General features: G+C 47.6%; 1 protein-coding gene across 1 annotated transcript in view; it reads left to right on the top strand.

Moving 5' to 3' along the window:
* NOL11 (nucleolar protein 11) overlaps positions 1 to 24,315 on the top strand; it is a 331,146-nt gene that overhangs the window by 281,934 nt on the left and 24,897 nt on the right. The window contains exon 16 of the mRNA XM_069655029.1: positions 21,127 to 21,219. Within this exon, the coding sequence (XP_069511130.1) occupies positions 21,127 to 21,219 (93 nt within the window). The remainder of the gene's footprint in view (positions 1 to 21,126; positions 21,220 to 24,315) is intronic.

Raw genomic sequence — 24,315 nt, 5'->3', positions numbered from 1 at the left:
CGAACACCCTAACCCAGGTGAACCTCCCGCACTGGTCCACCCACAGGAACTGGATCCAAAATCAATGGCCGTGTCCTGGCCATCTGGATGACAGGTCCAGTATCTACACTCGGTAAAGAAGACACTTATTCTAAATGTATACTTTTACCTGCAAGCATGACTCCTATATAAGGACAGCTGCACTGTTTTTTATCAGGACTGTGATTAATACCTTCTTTTCGAATGAATTGTGTCCTCCAACGTATTCCACATCTTTGACATGTTATATCCACAGCTGTGCACTTTGGAAACTTTTTCGCCAGTGGGCGTCCTGCGTCGATGACGTCGGGTCGATGTCCCTCGAAGGCCTCCATCAAGGGCGACGTCACTGGATGTTATAAATAGGATGCACAGAGCCCGTAGCCTCAGTTCTGTTTTTTCTTCAAACGTGTTTGCTTCGAGAACTCGGTGCGCCTTGTGTGTTTTCATCGTTGAGATGTCTTTTTCTTCGACCCCTCCGACTCCGCGGTCTGGCTTCAAGACCTGCCTGGACTGCAAGTCGAAAATGTCAATCACTGACCCACATCGCATTTGTTTGTGGTGCTTGAGCGAGAGTCACAGCACCGATGACTGTTCTAAATGCCAGTCGCTGACTGCCAAGGCCTTGCGGCACCGTAAGGGGAAGCTCCATATAGGTAGGGGTTCTAAGCCCAGTAAGTAACGTACTTCTAAGTTGAAAAACAAAGTTGTGTCCACCGAAGATTCGAGGGGCGACTCTCCGCGTCGGGAGGAGGCCCGGGGTTCTCGGTCCCGGAATGGTTCCCGACATTTTTCTTCCTCGTCGCAGCGTTCTCAGAAGCACCGTCACCAGTCGCCTTCCCCGTCCTCGGAGGATGGAGCCGCGAGGAAAGCGGCATGCCCGACGAAGTCTTGGCTCCGGAGGAATGGGCTGCCTTTAAGGAGCAGTTTTGGCGATATTTCAATTGCGGGGCACGGTTCCAGTCGCGCCTTGTAACGAAGCTGGCATGGAACGGTCTCGTACTGTGACTCGCACGCCTTCGGGCTCGGGTCTGCGACGCGACTCGCAGCAGGAACCTTCGGGGTCCCATTCGGAAAAGGCTTTGGATAGTCACGAGACGTGCTTCCAGGTCTCGGTCCTCGTCTCCAGCAAAACCGATGCAACCTGCTAAGGGCTTGAAACCGGCGTCGACTTGGTCAGCGCCGTGTCTGTCCCACTCGGACGTCGCTGCTTTGCCGTCTTATCAGCCCACAGCGCCGTCTGCACCAGTTTCGACGCCGAAGCCTTCGGCGCTCATGGTGCCGAGGTTGTCAACGCTTTTGGCGTCTAAGCCTTCGCCGTCTACTCCTTCGGGTGTTTTTGCCCACAATTTACCATTGGAGTACCCTGATTTGGTGGATCCTTCAAGAAAGTCTATGACTAAGTCTGTGAGGCCTGTTTTAGAATCCAGGCCCTCTACTGTCCCCAGGCCGTGGTTTCAACTCCCTCTGGACGACATATATGAAGAGGAAGAAAGGTCTGAATTTGAGGACCCTGTTAAGCATGGTGTGGCTCCTGTCTTTTCTGGAGACAGTCAATTAGAGGAGTTGAGGCAACCCCTTCATGATGCCAGTGGGTTGGACACTTCTCCGGAAGTGGAATTTGGCAGGCCTGAGCCTGGGGCTTATGCTGAGTCTTAGTACAGGCGGCTCATGGCTAGGGTCTCGGAGTATCTGGGCTGGTCCAGTCCTCCTGAAGACTTTGTGCAGGATGATCTAATGGACATCTTAGATCAAGGTCCGTCCTCTGACCCGGTGTTACCGTTTCATCTCACCTTACAGAAAAGGGTGGCAGCTGCTTGGCAGTCACCGGAATCTCTTCCGGCTGTTAATAAATCATTGACAAAAAAGTACCACCCTTCCATTAGCGACCTCAGCTATTTATCCACTCACCCCACTCCCGAGAGTTTGGTGGTTCAGGCGGCTACGGCCACCTCGAGGCAGTCGGCGTACCCTACCATCCCGCCTGATAGGGACGACAAACGCTTTGACGGTTGGGCTCAGAAGGTATTTTCTGCAGGGAGCATGGCATTGAAATGAGCCAACTCCACTTGTGCCTTGGCATGGTTCTCACACACTCTGTGGAACTGTTTCTTTAAGGGCTGAGCATATTCCCGAGGCGGAAGAAAGGGATGAGTACCTTGCTCTTGTGCAAGACGGCAAGGATGCCATGTGCGAATCCCTTCAGTCTGGTTTGGATACGGCCGACAGCGTTATCCGATCCATGGCTGCTAGCACCGTTATATGCAGATTTGCGTGGTTGGGGAAGTTGGGTTTTGCTCCGGAGGTGTAAGCCCGTCTTCTGAACATGCCCTTTGATGGTGCACATTTGTTTGGCAACAAGGATGACGAGAGCCTTGAGAGGTTGCAGACCTCGAAAGCTGGGGCAAAATCTTTAAGCGCAGCTGTGCGTCAACTTCCGCCTTTTCGTCCTAGGGGACAGCAGTGGAGGGGGAGGTTCTTTTCGTTACTACTCCTCATTTGGTTGAACAAGAAGGGCCACCAGTCAAAGGGGCCAGCGAAAAAGTACCCGTGGTGGTCGGGGAAATAGAGGTGCCAAAGCCGCTCAGGCAGCTGCTTCTTTGCCTTCAGGCACTGCTGCAGCCGCTACAAAACAGTCATGAGGCCATGTCCCATGATTCGCAGGTCGGGGGCAGGCTAGCTTAGCATCTCGAAGAGTGGCGAGCCATTGCTTCGGATGCTTGGGTTCTGGATACAATAGCCCACGGCTACTGCCTTCCATTCCTACAGCGGCCTCCTGACAATCCACCGGGGAAACTTTCTTTGAAGTTACCAGATCTGCTCCTTGTGCAGGAAATATTAACCCTGCTTCAGAAAGGTGCTATAGAACTGGTGCCTGTAGCGGAGAGGAACAAGGGATGGTATTCCCCTTATTTTTTTATCCCAAAGAAAGACTGGGGATTGAGACCCATCCTGGACTTGCGTTGGTTGAGCAATCTTATCAGGAAAGACAAGTTCAAGATGGTTACTCTTTCTCAAGTCCTCTGGGCCCTTCAACTTCAGGATTGGTTGGTGTCTCTGGACCTACAGGTTGCTTACTTTCATGTGCCAATTCATCCCAAGCACAGAAAGTACCGGAGGTTTGCCGCTGGAGACTCGCACTTTCAGTTTCATGTCCTGCTGTTCGGATTGACCTCTGCCCCCAGGCTCTTCACCAAGTAGCGTACCTCAGGTGAGTGTGGGGGGATTCACATCTACCCCTATCCGGACGACTGGCTGATCCGGGCGCGCTCTCTTCAGCAAGCATTGGATCACCTTGGTCTCACCTGCCGCTCCCTCCACAGGCTGGGCTTCTCCCTCAATTTCAAGAAGTCGCATCTGACACCTTCCCAACATCTCCAGTACATCGGGGCTGTGTTAGACACGTCCTTGGAAGTGCTCGCCTTCCAAGGTGAGGGCTCATCACATTGTGTAGATGGTGGACACATTTCAACATGCCCAGAGTCTCCCAGCTTTCGAATTCTTAAGGTTGCTCGGCCTCATGGCATCCTAGATTTTTCTGGTGCCAGCGGTGCGGCTGAGGATGAGATCCCTGCAATGGGTCCTCAAGATGCAGTTCTCAGGCATGGTGTCTGATCCCATTCAAATTCCACTCTTGGTCTCCCAGGATCTTCTGTGGTGGGCCAACGAGGGGAACCTGATGAAGGGGGGTTGTTTTGGCAACCATGGCCGGAGGTGACTGTAGTGACGGGTGCTTCCATCACAGGATGGGGCGCTCATGCCAACGACTTGACCGCCAGCGGTCGTTTGTCTCCGTCGGAGTCCAAACTGCACATCAACCTGTTAGAGCTGAGGGCCATCAGGCTATTCCTGAAGGCTTTTCTTTCATCTGAGCGGGGGAATAGTGTTCTGATCATGACGGACAACACAGCGGACATTCAGAAGGGAATTTTGATCTCAGCAGTTTATCTGGCCAGAGACGAAAAGGCAGCGGCGGATGCTTTGAGCAGGCAGTGGGAGTTGGCTCGGGAAGTCCTTCAGGAGATCTTCGCCCTTTGGGGAACCCTGCAAGTGGATCTCTTCCCCACCAGTGTCAACCGGAAGTGCAAGAGATTCTGCTGTAGCAAATTTCCTCACAGAGAGGAGCCTTAGGAGACGCGTTCGTGGTGGATTGGTCATTCCCACTGCTGTACGCGTTTCCTCCAGTCCCCGTCATTCCTCAAGTGTTGCGGAGGTTACGGAGGTTCGGTTCCCACATGTTCCTCATTGCTCTGGATTGTGCCAGGAGAGTGTGGTACCCGGACCTTCTAGAAATGTCCATCTGCCCTCCACGCCGCCCTCCCTGCCGAGAGGATCTGCTTGAGGGCAAGGGCTCTCCATCCAGAGGTCAAGACTCTCAACCTTCACGCTTGGTATCTGAAAGGTTGAGGTATAAGGATTGGGACCTCACGAATGACGTGATGGAGGTGTTGCTTTCGGCCAGGCGGCCTGCAACAAAATCCCTGTACAGTTGGCGTAAGTTCTGTGACTGCAGCAGAGGGCACAATGTTGATCCTTTTCAGTGCTCCATTCCTATGGTTTTGTCTTTCTTACTTTCTTTGGCCCACAGGGGCCTTCAAGTGGGCACCAGTAAGGGTTACCTGGCAGCGCTGTCTATCTTTTAGCGCTTGTCTGAAGAATGTTCTTTAAGATTCCTTTGATTTCTCAATTTCTTAAAATGGCTGACTGTGTTTTCCCCCCCTGTCCCCTTTCCAGGTGCCGGTTTGGGATTTAAATTTGGTTTTGAAATTCCTCATGGGTGCTCCGTTTGAACCTTTTCACTCTTGTCCTTTGAGATTATTGTCCTTCAAGACTGTGTTCTTGGTTGCGGGTACCTGCTAGCAGAGTGAGTGAATTGCAGGCACTTTCCTCTAAGCCACCCTTTACTGTGTTCCTCAAGGACAGGGTTGTACTGTGGGTACGTCCTTCCTTTCTACCTAAGGTAGTATCTGAACTTAATTTCAGTCAGAAGCGGTTCTTCCATCTTTGTATCCTCCTCCTCCTCATCCTGTTAAGGGAGAGGAGCGACTCCATCGGTTGGATCCTAGGAGAGCTCTGAGCTTTTACATTTCCAGGATGTCCAGGGTCAGAGTGGACGATCAACTCTTTGTAGGATATGCTGGACATCGATTGGGCCAGGCTGTTAACAAACGGACCTTGTCCAGGTGGATTATCCTCACCATTACTGAGTGTTACCGATTGGCGGGTAAGGACCCGCCTGAAGGGTTGCGAGCTCATTCTACTAGGGGCGTGGCTACTTCCACTGCCCTCCAGCGGGGTGTTCCTGTTAGGAATATTTGTGATGCCGCTACATGGGCTTCGCTTCACACCTTTGTTGAACATTACTCCCTGAATACGATCCATGGTCAAGATATGGCCTTTGGTAAGGTGGTTCTTTATTCCGCCATCTGATTGGGTAATCTAAATTCTTTTCCCTCCTCCATTTTCTGGAACTGGTTTGGGAGTCTGTCAAAGATGTGGAATACGTTGGAAGACACAATCCATTTGAAGAACAAGTTACTTACCAACTGGTAACGTTCTTTCGACTGGATGTTCCTCCAACGTATTCCACATCGCCCTTCTAGCCTGCCCCTCTGGAGAATTTCCTATGCGATTGTAGCTTACGTTTCCTCAAGGCTATGTGCAGTCAAGCAGGCATGAGACTGGTGCCACACGTTCTGGGGGAAAAACTTTAACTGAGGCTACGGGCGCCGTGCGTCCTATTTATAACATCCGGTGACGGAGGTCTTCGAGGGACATTGACCCGATGTCATTGACGCAGGACGCCCTCTGCCGAAAAAGTTTCTGAAGTGCACAGCTGTGGACATTGCATGTCAAAGATGTGGAATACTTTGGAGGAACATCCAGTCGAAAGAACGTTATCAGTTGGTAAGTAACTTGTTCTACTCAAATATGCTATGGCTCATTCCTTTTCCAACATTCCAGTTTCCTGCTTTGAGATAGTTGTGTGCTGGGCTTGGTGGCAGCTGGTTTGAAAAAAAAGAAAAGATTACCAGTGTTTTAACAATGGCCCTCTGTCGATAACCACTCCCATCACCCTCAACTCTTGCAGGTTGTAGAGAAAATAGATTTTGAGGCACACAGGGGGCATGCTTATGGAAGTAAGGTCTAGGAGGGTGCATACGCTTTCTGACCAGCATGTGCCTTGGGCTAGGTTTTAGAGCTGGCTAACGAGGTGCAACTGTTCCCTTGTTGTGACTGATGTATGCTTATATATGAAAAAACATTTAACACCCTCCCACACTTATATTTTTATTGTGAGGTGCCAGTTAGGAAATCTGCCTAAATGACATATACACACAGTCTGTCTACTGCATCGTTATGGTGCTGGTGTTCAGACACACGTTTTGTAAAGCAGTCTAAACATGAGGATAGCGTGAAGGGTGTTGGGTAAGATTTGAACTTTAGAGCTAAATCTACCTCATTTGTGAAAACGCCAGACATTTTTGCTGGACTGGTAGATTATGCTTCTCTACACCTCAGTGAGTGGTAACCTTTTTTCCACACTCGCAGATCCTTTTACTCTTTTTATGGGTGTCACTTTTAAAACTCTATTCTTTTTAATTTTACTCCTTTTAACAGCATTTGGTATATACCTTTTTATTGTTCCATGGTTGCCTTTGGGGCTTCCCTGTCACGATCTCTGCTTCCAAAAGATCAGGACTTGCCCGACTCCCTTGGAAGCAGACCCATAACCCCGGTTCCGAGTGCCAGCCAGTCCCAATTGGGACCTTTTGGACCCTGTCCTGGCGCCAGTGGCACCAGGCTCATAAAGATGCCCAGTCCCAGCGCTGGAAGCGCCGGGCTCATAATGCTTGGGTGGACATACCTGCAGCAGACCATGCTGCTTACTTACCTGCCAGTTGAACCCCTGATCCTCTTCTGTTTGGGACTACTTTTCCTGTTGGGTGGGGCAGGAGCCACTCCCTAGGTTCAGAACACTGGAACTCTTCTGGAAAGCAGGAACTCTTTTCTTACCTAGGCGTGGCTGTGGAAGGAGACACCTAAGCACTACAGGAGGCTATTTAAACCACACCCGATGGATGAATCTTGCTTTGCGTTATTCTGCATTCTCTGCAGCAGAACGCTCATCGTGTCTTCAGCTCCTGATCCGGGGCCTAAGGGAACAAAGGCTTACCATCCTGGAATCCAGTCTTCAGCAGCACCTGTACAGACAAAGAAAGAACAGGTTAGCACTACGGTCTTCAGTGGCAGCGCATCTCTTACCTGGTCCATCGGCTGTCACCAACGCCTCGTGCTGCATTCCGGCATCTGAAAGACAAAGGCTTACCTACTCTTCGCATGCTCCGGAGGTCTTCGCACTGCATTCCGGCATCTGAAAGACAAAAGCTTACCAGCTCTTCGCACGCTCCGGAGGCCTTCGGCGCTGCATCCCGCTGTCATGATCTCTGCTTCCAAAAGGTCAGGGTTTTCCCAACTCCCTTGGAAGCAGATCCATAACCCAGGTTCCGAGTGCCAACCAGTCCCAATTGGGACCTTTTGGACCCAGTCCTGGCGCCAGTGGCACCAGGCTCATAAATATGCCCAGTCCCAGCGCTGGAAGCGCCGGGCTCATAATGCTTGGGTGGACTTACCTGCAGCAGACCATGCTGCTTACTTGCCTGCCAGTTGAGCCTCTGATCCGCTTCTGTTTGGAACTACTTTTCCTGTTGGGTGGGGCAGGAGCCACTCCCTAGATTCAGAACACTGGAACTCTTCTGGAAAGCAGGAACTCTTTTCTTACCTAGGCGTGGCTGTGGAAGGAGACACCTAAGCACTACAGGAGGCTATTTAAACCACACCCGATGGATGAATCTTGCTTTGCGTTATTCTGCATCCTCTGCAGCAGAACGCTCATCGTGTCTTCTGCATCTGATCCTGGGCCTAAGGAAAAAGGCTTACCATCCTGAATCCAGTCTTCAGCAACACCTATAAAGACAAGAAAGAACAGGTTAGCATTACGGTCTTCAGTGACAGCTCTTCACTTACCTGGTCCATCAGCTGTCACCAACGCCTCGCGCTGCATTCCGGCATCTGAAAGACAAAAGCTTACCAACTCTTCGCACGCTCCGGAGGCCTTCAGCGCTGCATCCCGCATCTGAAAGACAAAACAAGGTGCGTTTAAAGACATTGGGGAACTTTAATACTCAAGTGCCATTACTCCTTTCCACATCTAACCCAGTGGGTATTCCGGCACCCTGCAGCCGCTCTGAACTTGTACCTGCAAAATAAAAAGACAGTTAGCGCGCATCGTGAAGCAGGCAACAAGCGCTTACTTACGTGCTTCCAGGCGCTTCTATTCATCACACGGGCTCCATCTTCAACTCACTTCAGCCCGTCATCCGCCATCGCCGGAACCCTGCAAAACAAGAAACATCATTACTAAAGACTTTAAAGACATTAGAATTACTCGAAACTTACCGTTCGTGCAGTAAACGACGGACAGCAGTCCTCTGAAGTCAAGAGGCCTGCTCCCCTTATCCAGTGAAGAAACTGGTTACAGCACCCTGCCCCGAGGCAGATGGAGAGCACGGCGTTCACTTGCCTAAGGTGAGAGCGTTAACCTTTGGGGTTCTACAGAAGAAGAGAAAGGGAAGAAGAGAGAGACATTCAATAACCCAGTTCCTTAATCCCATATTTTCTATCTGCAGACATCTTACCCTTCGAGTCAGACATACAGTGCACAGAGGTCCAGCCCAAAGAGCCAGCCGTGTGTTACACATCACCTTTGAAGATACGGTATACGCCCAGTCAAGACCGGCGCCTCTACGGGAATCAGGTGAGCGTTACACCCGCATCTGAAAGACAAAAGAAGGTGCGTTTAAAGACATTGGGCAACTTTATTACTCACGTGCCATTACTCCTTCCCACGCCGAATCCAGTGGGTATTCCAGCACCCTTCAGCTTCTCTAAAGCTCCGAACTTGTACCTGCAAGATAAAAGGGACAGTTAGTGCGCATCGTGAAGCAGGCTACAAGCGCTTACTTACGTGCTTCCATGCGCTTCTATTCCTCACGCGGGTTCGATCCTCAACTCTCATCAGCCCGCCATCCGCCATCGCCGGAACCCTGCAAAACAAGAGATATCATTACAAAAGACTTTTAAGACATTTGAAGTGCCCAGAACTTACCGTTCGTGCAGTTAACGACGGACAGCAGTCCTCTGAGGTCAAGAGGCCTGCACCCTTATCCAGTGAAGAAACTGGTTACGGCACCCTGCCCCGAGGCAGATGGAGAGCTCGGCGTTCACTTACCTAAGGTGAGGGCGTTAACCTTTGGGGTTCTACAGGAGAAGAGAAAGGGAAGAGGAGACAGGCACCCAATAACCCCAGTTCATTAATCCCATATTTTCTATCGGCAGACATCTTACTCTTCGAGTCAGACATACAGTGCACAGAGGTCCAGCCCAAAGAGCCAACCGTGTGTTACACATCACCTTTGAAGATACGGCATTCACCCAGTCAAGACCGGCGCCTCTGCGGGAATCAGGTGAGCGTTACAGAACGCAAAGCCTACCGCAAAACTCCCACCCAGGCGCTATGGAAACCTCGGATACCGACCAGCTAGCCCAGTTACTTGGGGAACTAAGAGCAGAAGTGCATGCAGCCCGTCAGGAAACGAATGCTCTAAGAAGGGAACTGATTATTTCCAAGGAGCGAACAGACGATCTCGCTAGACAATTGCTACAGTCACAAGCCGGACAAACTCCGTTACCCGCATCAGGGGCAAATCTTCCTTCAACATCCTCTACGAACCCAGTGCAGATCAACCTACCTGGGAATGTACCTCTGGCTCCGCCCGAACGATTTTCTGGTGACCCAAAGAGGTTTGCAGTATTTATTAATCAGTGCCGGTTGCACCTCTTATGCCGGCCAGCAGCCTTTCCAACTGATCAAGCTAAGGTAGCTTTCGTGCTTTCGTACCTTAGTGGCAATGCGGCAGACTGGTCGATCCCTCTAGTTAATCAAGATGATCCGGTTCTCCATGATTTTCAAGCTTTTCAGCTCAGTATGGAAAAACTGTTTGCAAGACATTCACAGGGGCAGGCCTTGGACAATGAGCTCCTTTCATTGCGACAGGGTAATCAAGACCTTTTGGCTTATATTGCGTCTTTCAACAGACTGATAGTGGAAACTCGATGGCCTGAGGACAAAAGGATTACGCTGTTTTATAGAGGTCTACGTGGAGAGCTCAAAGATGTGTTAGCCCAAGTAGTGAATCCCCCGCAAGACTGTTCGGACTATATTGACTTAGTCGTTCAAATTGACCACAGACTGCAGAACAGGAAGGCCGATCGTTCCAAGTTTGATGCTCGAGTATTTTCCAAACCACCAACTCCTACCAAAGGAGTAGACTCCGGGGAACCCATGCAAATAGGGGGCCTGAAAGGACCACTAACACAAAAGGAGCGGGAAAGGAGAAAACAGCTGCAATTATGCCTCTATTGCGGAAACTCGGGGCACTTTCTTCGAGACTGTCCGGTGAAACCAGCCAAGAAGGCAGTAGGAGCTGCAGTTACCAGGGTCACAAACTCTGAGCAGGGAAACGACCTCGCCCGACAAGAATAGAGGTCCTCTTGCTGAGCATTAAAACCAGTTCCGTGACCTCGCATTTCGTGATACCTATGGTCCTCATTAGCCCTGAACATCCAGATCGATTACATGCGATTGAAGCTTACGTCGACAGCGGTGCCATCGGCAATTATGTGGATCATGAAATGGTTTTGAGGATGAATCTGACTCTTTGTCCAAAGGCTGTAAAGGACGTCATTACTATGGTGGATGGTACGGAGATAGCCTCCGGACCAGTAACGCATACCACCCAAGAAGTGACGCTAGTAAGTCAAGATGGACACCATGAGAAGATCGTGTTCGATGTGATCAAGGCCCCTCAGTTCCAGATTATTCTAGGAATTCCTTGGTTAGAGAAGCACAATCCTCAGATCGATTGGCGAGCAAGAACGGTTCAGTTTCCAGAATGTGTCTCTACTTGTCACCCTCGACCTGGTGTTGCACTGGCAGCAATTTCCTCGGAGGCTTCCCAGTTACCTCCTGAATACCTAGAATTCCAAGATGTTTTCCGGAAGGATCAGGCTAACTCTCTACCTCCTCATATGTCTTATGACTGCCAGATAGACCTGATACCTGGATCTACTCCTCCGTTAAGAATAGATATCCGTTACCTTTGATCCCTGAACTCCTGGACCAAGTCAGAAAAGCATGCATATATACAAAGCTGGATCTTAGAAGAGCCTACCACTTGGTACGAGTAAAAGAGGGCAATGAATGGAAGACGGCCTTCCGCACCAAGTATGGGCTATTTGAATATCAGGTCATGCCCTTCGGACTTTGCAATGCCCCGGCCGCCTTTCAATATTTTATGAACGATGTCCTCAGAGAGCTCATAGATGTGTGTGTTGTTGTTTACATTGACGACATCCTCGTTTATTCTTCATCGGAAACTGAACATCGGAAACACGTGAAAATGATCCTCGAGAGATTGCGTCAACACAAACTTTTCGCTAAGTTGGAAAAATGTGTTTTCAACGTGACTGAAGTTGAATTCTTGGGATTCATATTATCACCTAGCGGAGTGCGTATGGATTCAAAGAAGGTCGATGCAATTCTCAAATGGCCATCGCCATCCTCCGTAAAAGGTGTTCAAAGCATGTTAGGCTTCGCTAACTTTTACCGCAGGTTTATCCCCGAATTCTCTCGAATATTCCAGCCCATCACCGCCTTGTTAAAGAAAAACAAACGTTTTGAATGGTCTACCGAGGCGGAACAAGCTTTCCAGAATTTGAAGACTAGATTTATCTCTGCACCGATCTTAAAACATCCTCGCCCAGAACTCCCCTACATCGTTGAAACTGATGCTTCGAGCCTTGCCATGGGGGCAGTTCTATCACAAAAGGACCCAGTAACCAATCAGTTGCATCCCGTGGCATTTTGGTCCCGCAAATTCTCGCCTCCTGAAATCAATTACACTATTACTGATAAGGAACTTCTAGCTATCAAGTCCGCCTTTAAGGCTTGGCGGCATTATCTTCTGGGGGCCCGACACACCGTTACTGTGATTACAGATCACCGAAACCTGCAATATTTGAAAACCGCAAAAGCTCAATCCTCTAGGCAACTCTGTTGGGCACTATTCTTTGCCGAGTTTGACTTCATAATTACCTATCGACCTGGTACAAAAAACAGTAAAGCTGATGCCCTTTCTCGGATGGGAGTGGAAGAACATTTGATCAATCCTAAACCTGTACCTATCATTCCCGAACAAAGAATTCTAGGTGTAATCGCCACACAATCCATAGAGGAAGCTAAGGATAAAGCCAGGCTACTGGTAACTCCAGCAGACATACAGAATTGGCATCTGCAGGGAAAGGACTTTACGGTGAAGGACAACCTATTATATTTCCAAGAACGGGTATACCTGCCCAGCACAGATTTACAGAAAAAGGTAATCTCTTGTTATCACGATTCTTTAATGGAAGGACATCCCGGTATGACCAAGACCTCGGAAAAGATCAAGCGCTACTTCTGGTGGCCGTCTTGGAAAAAAAATATCAGAGACTTTATAATGTCCTGTGGAGTATGCGCCCAAAACAAGAGTTAAAAGGAAAAACCAGCCGGCCTCTTACGCCCTATTGACATCCCGCCTCGCCCTTGGCATACGCTTTCTATGGACTTCATCACCGATCTACCTCCATGCTCCGGATACAATACGATCCTAGTAATCGTGGACCTATTCTCCAAGATGGCGCATTTCATTCCACTCAAAGGCTTACCAACAGCAGCAACTCTGGCCCGAGAATTTCTCGAAAACATCATCCGACTGCACGGTTTTCCTTCAGTTCTAATTTCGGATCGAGGTAGTCAATTTATTTCTCATTTTTGGCGAAGTTGCTGTCGGTCGGCTCAAATTGATGTGAGACTTTCGACCAGCCACCACCCTCAAACCGACGGACAAACCTAGAGGACCAATCAAACTCTGGAACAGTATTTGCGCTGCATGCTACAACAAACTGAAAAAACTTGGAAAGATATCCTTTGGATAGCCGAATATGCCTACAATAACTCTGTCCACTCGGGAACTGGGAAGACCCCGTTTTTTCTTTTATACGGTAGTCACCCTCGAACCTCGGAGTTGGATCCACTCCAAGTTCTTGGAACACCAGCAGTAGACCACCTGCATTCTACAATCACCCAAGCCTTTAAGGAAGCCGTTTCTCACCTTCAAAGGGCTAAAGAACAATACAAGAAAGGAGCAGACCAACATCGGAAGGAAGCCCCCCAATATCAAGTAGGAGATCAAGTCTGGTTATCCACCAAATATCTACCTCTAAAAAGACCACGCACATTTAACCCAAGATACCTTGGTCCCTATTCCATCACTACCATAGTAAATCCAGTAGCGGTCAAGTTGGACTTGCCCCCTCACATGAAGATACATCCGGTCTTCCACGTCTCTCTATTAAAACCCGTGCAACCTCAAACCCGACTAACTACATCTCCAAAACCTATTCTAGTTGATGGAGAACTCGAGTTTGAAGTCAAAAGCATCCTGGATTCCAAGATCTCCAAATCTAAACTATTTTACCTGATTGACTGGAAAGGCTACGGTCCCCAAGAAAGATCCTGGGAACCTGCAGAATATGTCCACGCGCCTCGTCTAATCAAAAGATTTCATCGAACATTTCCTAACAAGCCCAAACCCCCGTTGAAGCCCGGTTTGGGAGGGGCCTTGAGGGGGGGTGCTGTCATGATCTCTGCTTCCAAAAGATCAGGACTTGCCCGACTCCCTTGGAAGCAGACCCATAACCCCTGTTCCGAGTGCCAGCCAGTCCCAATTGGGACCTTTTGGACCCTGTCCTGGCGCCAGTGGCACCAGGCTCATAAAGATGCCCAGTCCCAGCGCTGGAAGCGCCGGGCTCATAATGCTTGGGTGGACTTACCTGCAGCAGACCATGCTGCTTACTTACCTGCCAGTTGAACCCCTGATCCTCTTCCGTTTGGGACTACTTTTCCTGTTGGGTGGGGCAGGAGCCACTCCCTATGTTCAGAACACTGGAACTCTTCTGGAAAGCAGGAACTCTTTTCTTACCTAGGCGTGGCTGTGGAAGGAGACACCTAAGCACTACAGGAGGCTATTTAAACCACACCCGATGGATGAATCTTGCTTTGCGTTATTCTGCATTCTCTGCAGCAGAACGCTCATCGTGTCTTCAGCTCCTGATCCTGGGCCTAAGGGAACAAAGGCTTACCATCCTGGAATCCAGTCTTCAGCAGCACCTGTACAGACAAAGAAAGAACAGGTTAGCACTACGGTCTTCAGTGGCAGCGCATCTCTTACCTGGTCCATCGGCTGTCACCAACGCCTCGCGCTGCATTCCGGCATCTGAAAGACAAAGGCTTACCTACTCTTCGCATGCTCCGGAGGTCTTCGCACTGCATTCCGGCATCTGAAAGACAAAAGCTTACCAGCTCTTCGCACGCTCCGGAGGCCTTCGGCGCTGCATCCCGCATCTGAAAGACAAAAGAAGGTGCGTTTAAAGACATTGGGCAACTTTATTACTCACGTGCCATTACTCCTTCCCACGCCGAATCCAGTGGGTATTCCAGCACCCTTCAGCTTCTCTAAAGCTCCGAACTTGTACCTGCAAGATAAAAGGGACAGTTAGTGCGCATCGTGAAGCAGGCTACAAGCGCTTACTTACGTGCTTCCATGCGCTTCTATTCCTCACGCGGATTCGATCCTCAACTCTCATCAGCCCGCCATCCGCCATCGCCGGAACCCTGCAAAACAAGAGATATCATTACAAAAGACTTTTAAGACATTTGAAGTGCCCAGAACTTACCGTTCGTGCAGTTAACGACAGACAGCAGTCCTCTGAGGTCAAGAGGCCTGCACCCTTATCCAGTGAAGAAACTGGTTACGGCACCCTGCCCCGAGGCAGATGGAGAGCTCGGCGTTCACTTACCTAAGGTGAGGGCGTTAACCTTTGGGGTTCTACAGGAGAAGAAAAAGGGAAGAGGAGAGAGGCACCCAATAACCCCAGTTCATTAATCCCATATTTTCTATCTGCAGACATCTTACTCTTCGAGTCAGACATACAGTGCACAGAGGTCCAGCCCAAAGAGCCAACCGTGTGTTACACATCACCTTTGAAGATACGGCATTCACCCAGTCAAGACCGGCGCCTCTGCGGGAATCAGGTGAGCGTTACATTCCCTTTTTGATTTTCTCTGGCTAACCTTGTGTGAACTACAGTTCCCAAGGATTGAAAGGATATTTTATCTTCTCTAAACTTTATTTAGGTGAGATGAGACCAGCACACCCCACCTTATGTGGAGTGCTGGGGAGAATGTATCCACTTTCTCATTCTAACTGTAAAATTTCTGATACAGGGACAAGCTTACCTTTAATGACTGGTGGCAGTGGACCTTTTTACAAATTTGGTGCACCTTTACCGCAGGCTGTTTCCACAGCCCCGCTAAAGGCACCCATTGGTGCTAATTTTACTAAAATGGCCCAAATCCTCTATTGTTGCCATTTTAGCATTCCTGGTCCTTTCTTGCATCTTCCCCTGACCTCCAAGGTGGAAAAGTCCTTTTTATGATTTCTATATTCTGTGAGAGACCTCGGTCAAGCCCACCCAGGCTCCAAGTTGTCGGTGAAGGCAGGAAATGAGGGAGTAGTCCAAATCTCTGCAGCCCTTTGTCTTCCTACCTAACTGTGAGAATCCAGTTCAAACTGGGAAGCTGGCTCTCCTGAGAGGACTGCCAAACCCCCCCCCGGTTTGAAAGTTGCACATTTGTTTGTTTGGCTGGGTTCCTGCGTAAAAGTCTGATCCTGTAAGCTGAAGTGGTAGTCGACCACTGGACCTGAATCCAAAGAGGCTGATGAAGAAACAGCGACTGAGATGATTTCCAGCGACCATAGAGCCTGCTGTGTAACCATAGCCTGCTGTTACCCTTCCTTCCAAGCGACCTGGGGACACGAAAGTGATGACCCCAACCCAGAGCCTGGTGAGATCCACTAGACCCAAGAAGACCTACATTTATAGCCATTCCCTGTTTTGCTGCGGCCTTGTGGGGCTGCAGTACCCCAATACGATGGTCATTGTGCGGTGCATGGTCTTCTGAATCGAGCTGGAACTTTGGTGGCATCCTGCTGGCCCTCCAGAGACGTGATTCCAGTCTTTTAAGTTCCCTCACCAGAGTGCTGGACCAGATTAGCGACGTAGATCCAATCGGCAATATTCAGTCTTCTGGCTCCTGAAAAGGGCGCCAAAACCACAGAGCCGCATCCAGCCACAAAGAAACTCTTGCCTGGGGACTTCCCAGTTGATCCCTGCTGCAGAAACCCTCCTGGTGTCCTGTCTTCATGACAAGAAATTCAGCGACCAGGATTTTGGATTCAGATCCTGAAGTCTCCCCTACTGCAACCTCTTATTCTGTGCTGAGTAAACCATGCGAAGAGTGTCTTGCCTAGAGCCTTTCCCGTGATCCCTGATGCAACAGCCCTTCCAGTGTCCTGCCTTCAGTCCTGATGAAAACAGGATACGTCGACCAGGTTTTTGGATGCAGACCCTGAAGTCTTCTTGCTGCAACTTATTTTCCATGCTAAGGTGTATTGTGTTGGATGGGGTATTTACCTACCTTATGCCTTTTGTGATTTCTGTAGAGCTTTGGGCGTTTCCTGTGATTGGGAGTCCTCTCATCCAGTTCACCCAGGCACACTGATGGAATTCTCCATGGGTGTCTTCTTAGAGGTCCCTGGACCCTAACTTTAAAGTGAAATACTTGCTTGTTTAAACAGTCTTCCACAGGAACTCTGACTTTTTCTGCAACTGAACCCTATTTCACCCTGCCTACCGCTGGCTCCTAGGCCTCTAGGGTCCATCTTCTGCCTTTGAGTGAACTCATGCAATAGACTAGAGAAGGACTGGATAAGTAAAGGTTAACAAATGTTTAAAAAGTATACTTGTGAAGGAGTTAGTTGGCAACTATAACTGAGAGTGAGCAGTTACAAAAGTTTGTACCTACCTTCAATGTGTGTTGTGCCATTTTGAAAAGTATAGGTAAGGTTGTTTTTACTCACCTGTGAATTGGTTGTGCCTCTTCCCCAAAAGTAATGCTGTTGGCTTCACTTTACTATTCCTGTTAGAATGTAAATGTATGAGTGCATCAATTGGGTTTGCTTCCCCTGACTTGCTGTTAGCCTGTCTAAAATAAGTCTGCCTTAGGTTATACTCACTTCTGAATGACTACGCCCTAACACAAAAAGTCTCCTCCCCTACTCATGTCAAAGGCAGGACCCTAGACTGGGTTGCTGATCGGAACTGCAACATTAGCATTACCAACATAATGCCACAATCCTGGTCTGACCATTATTTAATTGTATTCAATGCCTCACTTGACCTTATCTGACCCAAACCTATACTCATGGCCCCGCCACTCCCCACCAGAAGCAAAAAAGACATCACAGCAGAACAACTCTTACCCCACCTCCTCCCCACTCTCGACAAGTTAGATAACATCACAGACCCCACTTCGCTTGTGGAAGCCTATAACAGCACAATGATCAAGGCACTTGACTTGTTTGCCCCCACCAAAATACGTAAAAGCAAACAACTTTGTCACCTAAACAACTGGTTCACACCACACTTGAAAGACCTCCGAATTCAAAAAAGAAAGCTGCAGTCAATTTGGCATCACTCACCCACTGAGGAGAACAAAACTAAATTAGCCACTCTCGCCAAATAATATAAAAAGGAAATCATAAGCACTAAAAGAAATACCTTTAATGATAGAATATCTAAAGCCAAATCAGATACCAAGGAGCTATTCGCCATCCTCCGCGAAATGGAATCACCCATACCCCCGACTGATAACATTCCTAAAAATAAGCTCTGGTGCACTAATATACAAAATGCCCTGGCGGGCAAAATTAGCCTGCTCCAAACCAAAATTGCCAATAAAAAAAAGCTTCCCTGCTCCTGCCAACGGAGCCTACACCTCTGCCACAGCTCCCACCAAACCAGCCTTACACCCCTCACCCATTTAGCTTCAGACAAATATCTATAATAGAGACAGAAAAAATTATACTATCTCTAAAACCTTCCAACTGCAAAGGAGACAATTGCCCTGCCCAAATTATAAAAGATGCAGCTAGAGACCTAGCCCCCTTCATCTCTAAACTCATCAATGCATCCTTTAAGTCTAACCTAGTGCCCATTAACCTAAAACAATCTTGGGTGCCTCCCTTGCTAAAAAAACAAACACTTGACCCCGCAATACCGACAAACTACAGACCCATCACCACCGTCCCATTTCTGCTTAAAATTATTGACAGAGTAGCGTACCTGCAAATTCAGGACTACTTAGAAACTAACAATCTACTAGGCTCACGGCAATCTGGCTTCCGTCCCCATCATGGTACTGAAACAGCGCCGATTGACCTTAAGACCCAAATTGACGAGTTGAAGGACAATGGCAAACCAGCTATGCTACTCCTCCTTGACCTATCTGCGGCCTTCGACTTGGTAGATCACACAGTCTTATGCAATCACCTCTGTTCCGCCGCTCATTTTTCAAGTGATGCCATAACCTGGGTACAATCCTTCCTTGCAAACCGGACAATGAGTCTTCTCCCCCCTAGCAGCCGCTGATCCCACACAAGTTTCATGCGGTGTCCCTCAAGGATCATGTGTATCTCCGACGATGTAGAACATCTTTACTAAGCCTTTGTTTGACAAGTTGGACAGACTGGGTATCATCTACACTAATTATGCAGATGACACTCAGATCCTTATCCCCCTTTCAGGCAACTTCTTGGAAGACACGGCCTTAGTAAATAAGATATATCTCCTCATCCAGGCATGGATGGCATCTCACGGCCTCTGCCTGAATGACGACAAGACTGAGTTACTGATCCTCGGCTCAGAGCTGGCCATCAAAAAACTTGACCCAAACTATGCCTCATTCAACATTGACAATAATGTCATCAAAGTGATGCCTGCAGTCAAAACCCTCGGGGTCTATCTCGACTCAGCGCTCACTTTCAAGAAACAAACCAACTCACTAGCATCTTCCACTGCATATACCTGCAAATTGATCCGAGCATGTAAACCATTTCTAACTGAGACTAGCTGCATTACACTAGCTAATGCACTCATATCCAAGCTGGATTACTGTAATGCTCTATATGCAGGATCTAACAAGTATATCCTTGATAAACTCCAAACTCTCCAAAATAACGCTATTAGAGTAGCTTTAAATATTCCTAACAGAGCTCATATCTCCACCTCTAGGAAAAATATCCACTGGCTAAATATCAAAGACAGGATTGCCCTCAAAACACTTTCCCTCACCTCTAAATGTCTTAACAATATAGCTCCCACTTACCTGGTAAACAGAGTCAACAAGAGAACTTCAAACCGTCCCACTAGAATGACTAATGCCTACACCTTAGTGGTGCCCAGATACAAAAAGAGTACAGCGGGCGGCTCCAGTTTTCTGGTCATAGCTGCGCAAACTTGGAACAAACTCCCTATGGATCTCAGAATGGACCAACCTTACCCTAGCTTCAGGCGGAAAGTCCTCACCTGGATACGCTCCAATGACACTTAGCTCGACTGTCCCACTACCACCCGCTCCAGAAACCTTAAATGACTGCAACTAGATGAATTGATTTCTGGTTAACTAGCTTGAACTGTAGTTTTGCATTTTCTTGTACATGCACCTTTGTTACTAATGTGAACTGTATAACTGTATTTTTTCCTGTAACCAAGTTCTCAAGTATCCTTGTATTGTCTGCGCCCAGCTACCCCTTCGGGTTTGGTTTTGCGCTCTACCAAATAAACAAACAAACTTAACTTTTAAGTTGACAGTAGCTCCTTTAAAAAGTATCTTGGTTTTACTTACCTTGAGCTAGCTGTCTGCCCACCTAAATTAAGTTAAAGACTTACTGCTTACCTTAGTCTGTGTGCCACTGACCCGGAAAGCAACTGTAATAGGATATTATAACATTGGGTTTTACCTGTCTAGAATAGCTGCGTGCCATTCTTAAAAACCTTGGTCTACCTGCTGCACTGCTAAATTAGAGTGCAGAGTTCTTGCTTATCTTAGTCTGTGTTCCACTGACCTGAAAAGCAACAGTATTTGTATATTACACCAAAAGGTTTTACTCAACTAGTGTGTTATCCTGAATAATAGTTATAGGTTTCTACTGTTCCTTGAATCGGTGTTCAACAATTCATAAAAGTATTCTGGTAACAGCCTTGGTTGATAAAGTGAATTCTTTGCTGAGTATCTCTGCGTAACTGAATGGGTCTACTACCCTCGACTTACTGTAAAATAATATAAAAGTAACTTGTGGTTTTACTCCCCATGAATAGGTGTGTCCTATACTAAATGTGTATGATAAGGTCCAGCTTCCGTAGAATCACTGTTAGGTATTCTGAGGAAGGTGTATGCTTGGGTCTGTGTGCCTCCAAGCATTGTGTTGTGTTTAATAATGCGTTTGACTCTGACCAGTACTTACCCCAGACTTAATTTGGCCATCTTGTATTTATAATAAACCTTTATTTTTTTAATATTATTTCTGGTTGTGTTTCTATTGAATCTTTGGTATACTACAGGTTCTATGTACTTTCCTACAGCCCTCTCCCTCCTAAAATAAGCCTGGCTGCTCTGGCTACACTAACATTTACTCAGGTGGTACAGCCTTCTACTAAGAGTGGAGTATTGTACTGTCTCAGTTGAATGATTTTATAAGCCCTTAGTTGCACTTCAGAAAAACTGTCCTAGCAAAGGGGTAACATGGCAGCTGGATATTGCAGTTGGCCATCAGTTCCTGAGGTTTGCCTCTCCTGCTTTTGACTTCAAAATATGTTTTCCATTAAATATATCTGCCAGGCCATAGGGTATAGGAAGTGTGTGGGTTTTCTTTGTTGTTGTACTGTTGTAAGTATTCCATTTCTTTTGACCAAGAGAATGGAAGTTGCTGCATGAAAATGTATTGTTTGTGGTTTTAATAGATATGCTTTCCCTTTGCTCCTTAGCTGTTGCTCCAGTATTTGCACTACCTATATTTGAAATGCAGTGAAATTGTGGGTACAACTCTTCCTGGAGTAAATGCTCCAAACATGAACCAGGTGAGAGCAAGCTTCCCATTGGAACGTCTTATTCTAGAATAAAAATAGGACTTCATAATTATGTTGTGCTGATGTTCTGGAGATTGTTCTTGCACCTTATTTCCAGGATCCAGATCTGTGTCAATCCTGCTTGCACAACGGTGCTGTTCTCCTTTCGCGACTCTCCAAGGGGTAGTATGGCCTAAGACGTCAAGGCAACTCGCCAGAAGGAAAGAGCTGGTTTGAAAGTACAGTAGACACGTTTTATAGGTTCTCAAAAGGAGGCAATGCCCACACAATGCATCTATAAATGTATCTGTGATGTATTGCCATCTCGCCATGTAATAAAAAGGATATGGGAAATTCTAACTCGGAAGGCTAATTAGCTGAGCGGATTCCCTTACATAAGCTCCATAACAAAATCATAGGTGGTCAGATGGATTTCTAGAATCTGGTCTGATGAACAGATTGTAGGAGGCCACCATAGTTCTAGTGAACAGGGGAACTCTGAGAGGTTAGCTAAACCCAATCAAAGTAAACGTGGAGAGTGATCCATGCTTAGTCCCAGGAGAGTGCGAGTGGGGTCAGAGTACAACAATACTATATTTATTATAGGCACAAAAACACACACTAAGAAATTAAATAAGCAGGTAGTAGTATCACAAAATACTCCATCAAACATATATACAGTCACCCTAAGGTTTTAGGAATGCACACAATAACTTGGACAACTAAAGAAGGTAAATTGATACAGTAGAATGAAACCAGTTCACAAGAATTATACCCTAGCTTTATAAATCCAATCCCTATGATGTTATGGGTCCTTGTGCCCATAAGTTACAAAGCCTCTTAGGAGGGGGTTTTAGGGAGAATTCTCTGAACTGTGCTAATTCCTGTCTACCTTAGAGACCCCAAGCTCTTTTTGCTGGACTTTAGGACTTTCTAACCTGGAGAGAGTGAGACCTTTTTCCCACTCTCTCATGTATTTTTCTGTGATTTGGACTCTGTTTCTTTTGACTTTGGAGTCTGACAAACTCCATAGGCATCATCTTTACATTGAGACGTGCAGATGCATGCCTCTTATACACAAAGGAGTAGGGATAACTCAGTATGTGCCATGACCTCAAATTAACAAAAAAAATAATTTGATGAAAGCTCTCCCCCCAGATTATAGCCAGATCCAGTAAATGGATCTATGAATTTGAAAAACAGCCAGGGGTAGCCTTAGCACTAGGAGGCCTTAAGAGTTTACTGATCGCCAAGCTGTGGGCATATGAACAAAGGCTGGGGAGCCTGGGATAAGTCTTCCAGATAATGAACATGATTTTATTTTTTTTGTTACATTTTTAAAGCGCTCACACAGCCTGCAGGCATCGAGGCGCTGTTACAAGAATAGTTTTTTTTTGTAGTTGCGTAATTGTTTTTCTTAGTTGCGTATTTATAACGCGCTTAAACACCCAGAGGTTTCTAAGCGCGGACACAGGGATCAGAACCTGCGTTGCTTCGTGTCGTCTTGCTACCAAGGCACGCACTTTGCTGCTGAGCTATCCTCCCAGGATGATGGAGCAGCCTTTAATGAAGTAAGGGCGAGGGTATGGGATGTCCTACAAAGGATGTACCCAGATACCCGACTTACATTCTTTAATGCAGTGCACAATGGGTGATGATGAGGAGCCAGTTAGGTTTTTTCTTAAGTTACAGGAAATGTGGAGAGTTGAGACAGGAGGGCAATGGGACCATTTGGTGCCATTTTTCTACTTTATCGTAAAGGGGGGATTACCAAAAGAGGTCCAGAAGGCACTAGATAAAATTGTGGGAATTGAAGCCAAAGGGTGGGCGGAGATGGAAAGTATAATAGTCCACCATTGTAAGAGAATCAAGGAGCGGGACAAGGGAGACAGCCTAGAAGCGGCAAACGGATGAGGCAAAACTAGTGAGAAAGAAACTAAATAAGGTTGTCATCGAAGCACCAGTGACGCACTGGCTCAGGGGGAAAAGGACAGGAGACACTCAACAAATTGTGAATGCCACAATTTCGGCACTTTGGGGCGAAGGAGGACGGGGACAATGGGTTGGGGGGCCAGTACACCACCCCAGAGTGGCAGTATGAAGGAGCACCAAGGGGAAGAGGAGGATTTTGAGGAGCAAGAAAAGGAGGCTTGCGGGAGTGGAGGGGATAGGGCCCCAGGGAGGAGAGTTGGGAACATTGCAGTGCTGGTATTCGGGAGATGAGGGCATTTCGCAAGGGAATGCAGGAACCAGGCTGGGATGGGCTTTAATTATTGGCCATCACCTCCAGGGCATGGATTCCAAGGGCCTCAAGGAATCGGACAACAGCAATTTGGGCGAGGGGGTCAAAATCAGTTTTCTTATGGAGCTGACAGGCAAGCGAAACATGTAAGGATCCCAGTTCCAAGGAGTTACAATGGTGGGGAGTGGCCCTTTTTAATTCCCCGGACAAATACATATTCTGTTAAGGACAGCCCACAGAGAGCACTTGCATGTCCAATCCTATTGACAACCGCGCACACTGAAGGGGAGCCCTTGGTGGAGGTGGAAATAGTAAACACAATTTATGTTAATGGTAGATTCAGGTGCAACTAAATCATGCATTATGAACGGGAACTTTCAATTATCAGGTAAAACACGTGACACACAGGGAGACTCTGGGGCTATTTCTACGTTCCATACACTGAGGAGCTGGATATATAGGGGTGAGGGAAGGTAGTACAAGCCCCCTTGTTATATTCATAGAGTTCCCCTATTAACTTATTGGGTAGGGATCTGCTCAGTAAACCTAATGTGACTTTATCATTCACAGATCAAGGGGTAGTGTGTTCCACTCCAGGGATGTGTAGCTCGAGCAATGGTAATAATCAATGAAATGGCAAGGGAGTCAGATGTCGGTGGGGTTCCTGTGGTCCAGGACATATTTGTCTATTGTCAGGCCTCCAGTTGAGGTGTATACTAGGCCTTTTTACACATGAAAATCTTGTAAATACGAGAGCTTTATTATTTTCCGGTGTACATTTACACACAAGTTTAGAGCAGAGAGCAGTGCAAAGGTCCAGTTACTTGACAGAAACCAGAACACTTCTTTTGATTTTTATCTACATG

The sequence above is a fragment of the Ambystoma mexicanum genome, chromosome 3q (assembly GCF_040938575.1).
Source record: "Ambystoma mexicanum isolate Mex_15411 chromosome 3q, UKY_AmexF1_1, whole genome shotgun sequence".
NCBI classification, from domain to species: Eukaryota; Metazoa; Chordata; class Amphibia; order Caudata; family Ambystomatidae; genus Ambystoma; species Ambystoma mexicanum.
Note: the sequence above shows the minus strand (reverse complement) of the source record. Positions and strands in the feature narration are given on the sequence as shown.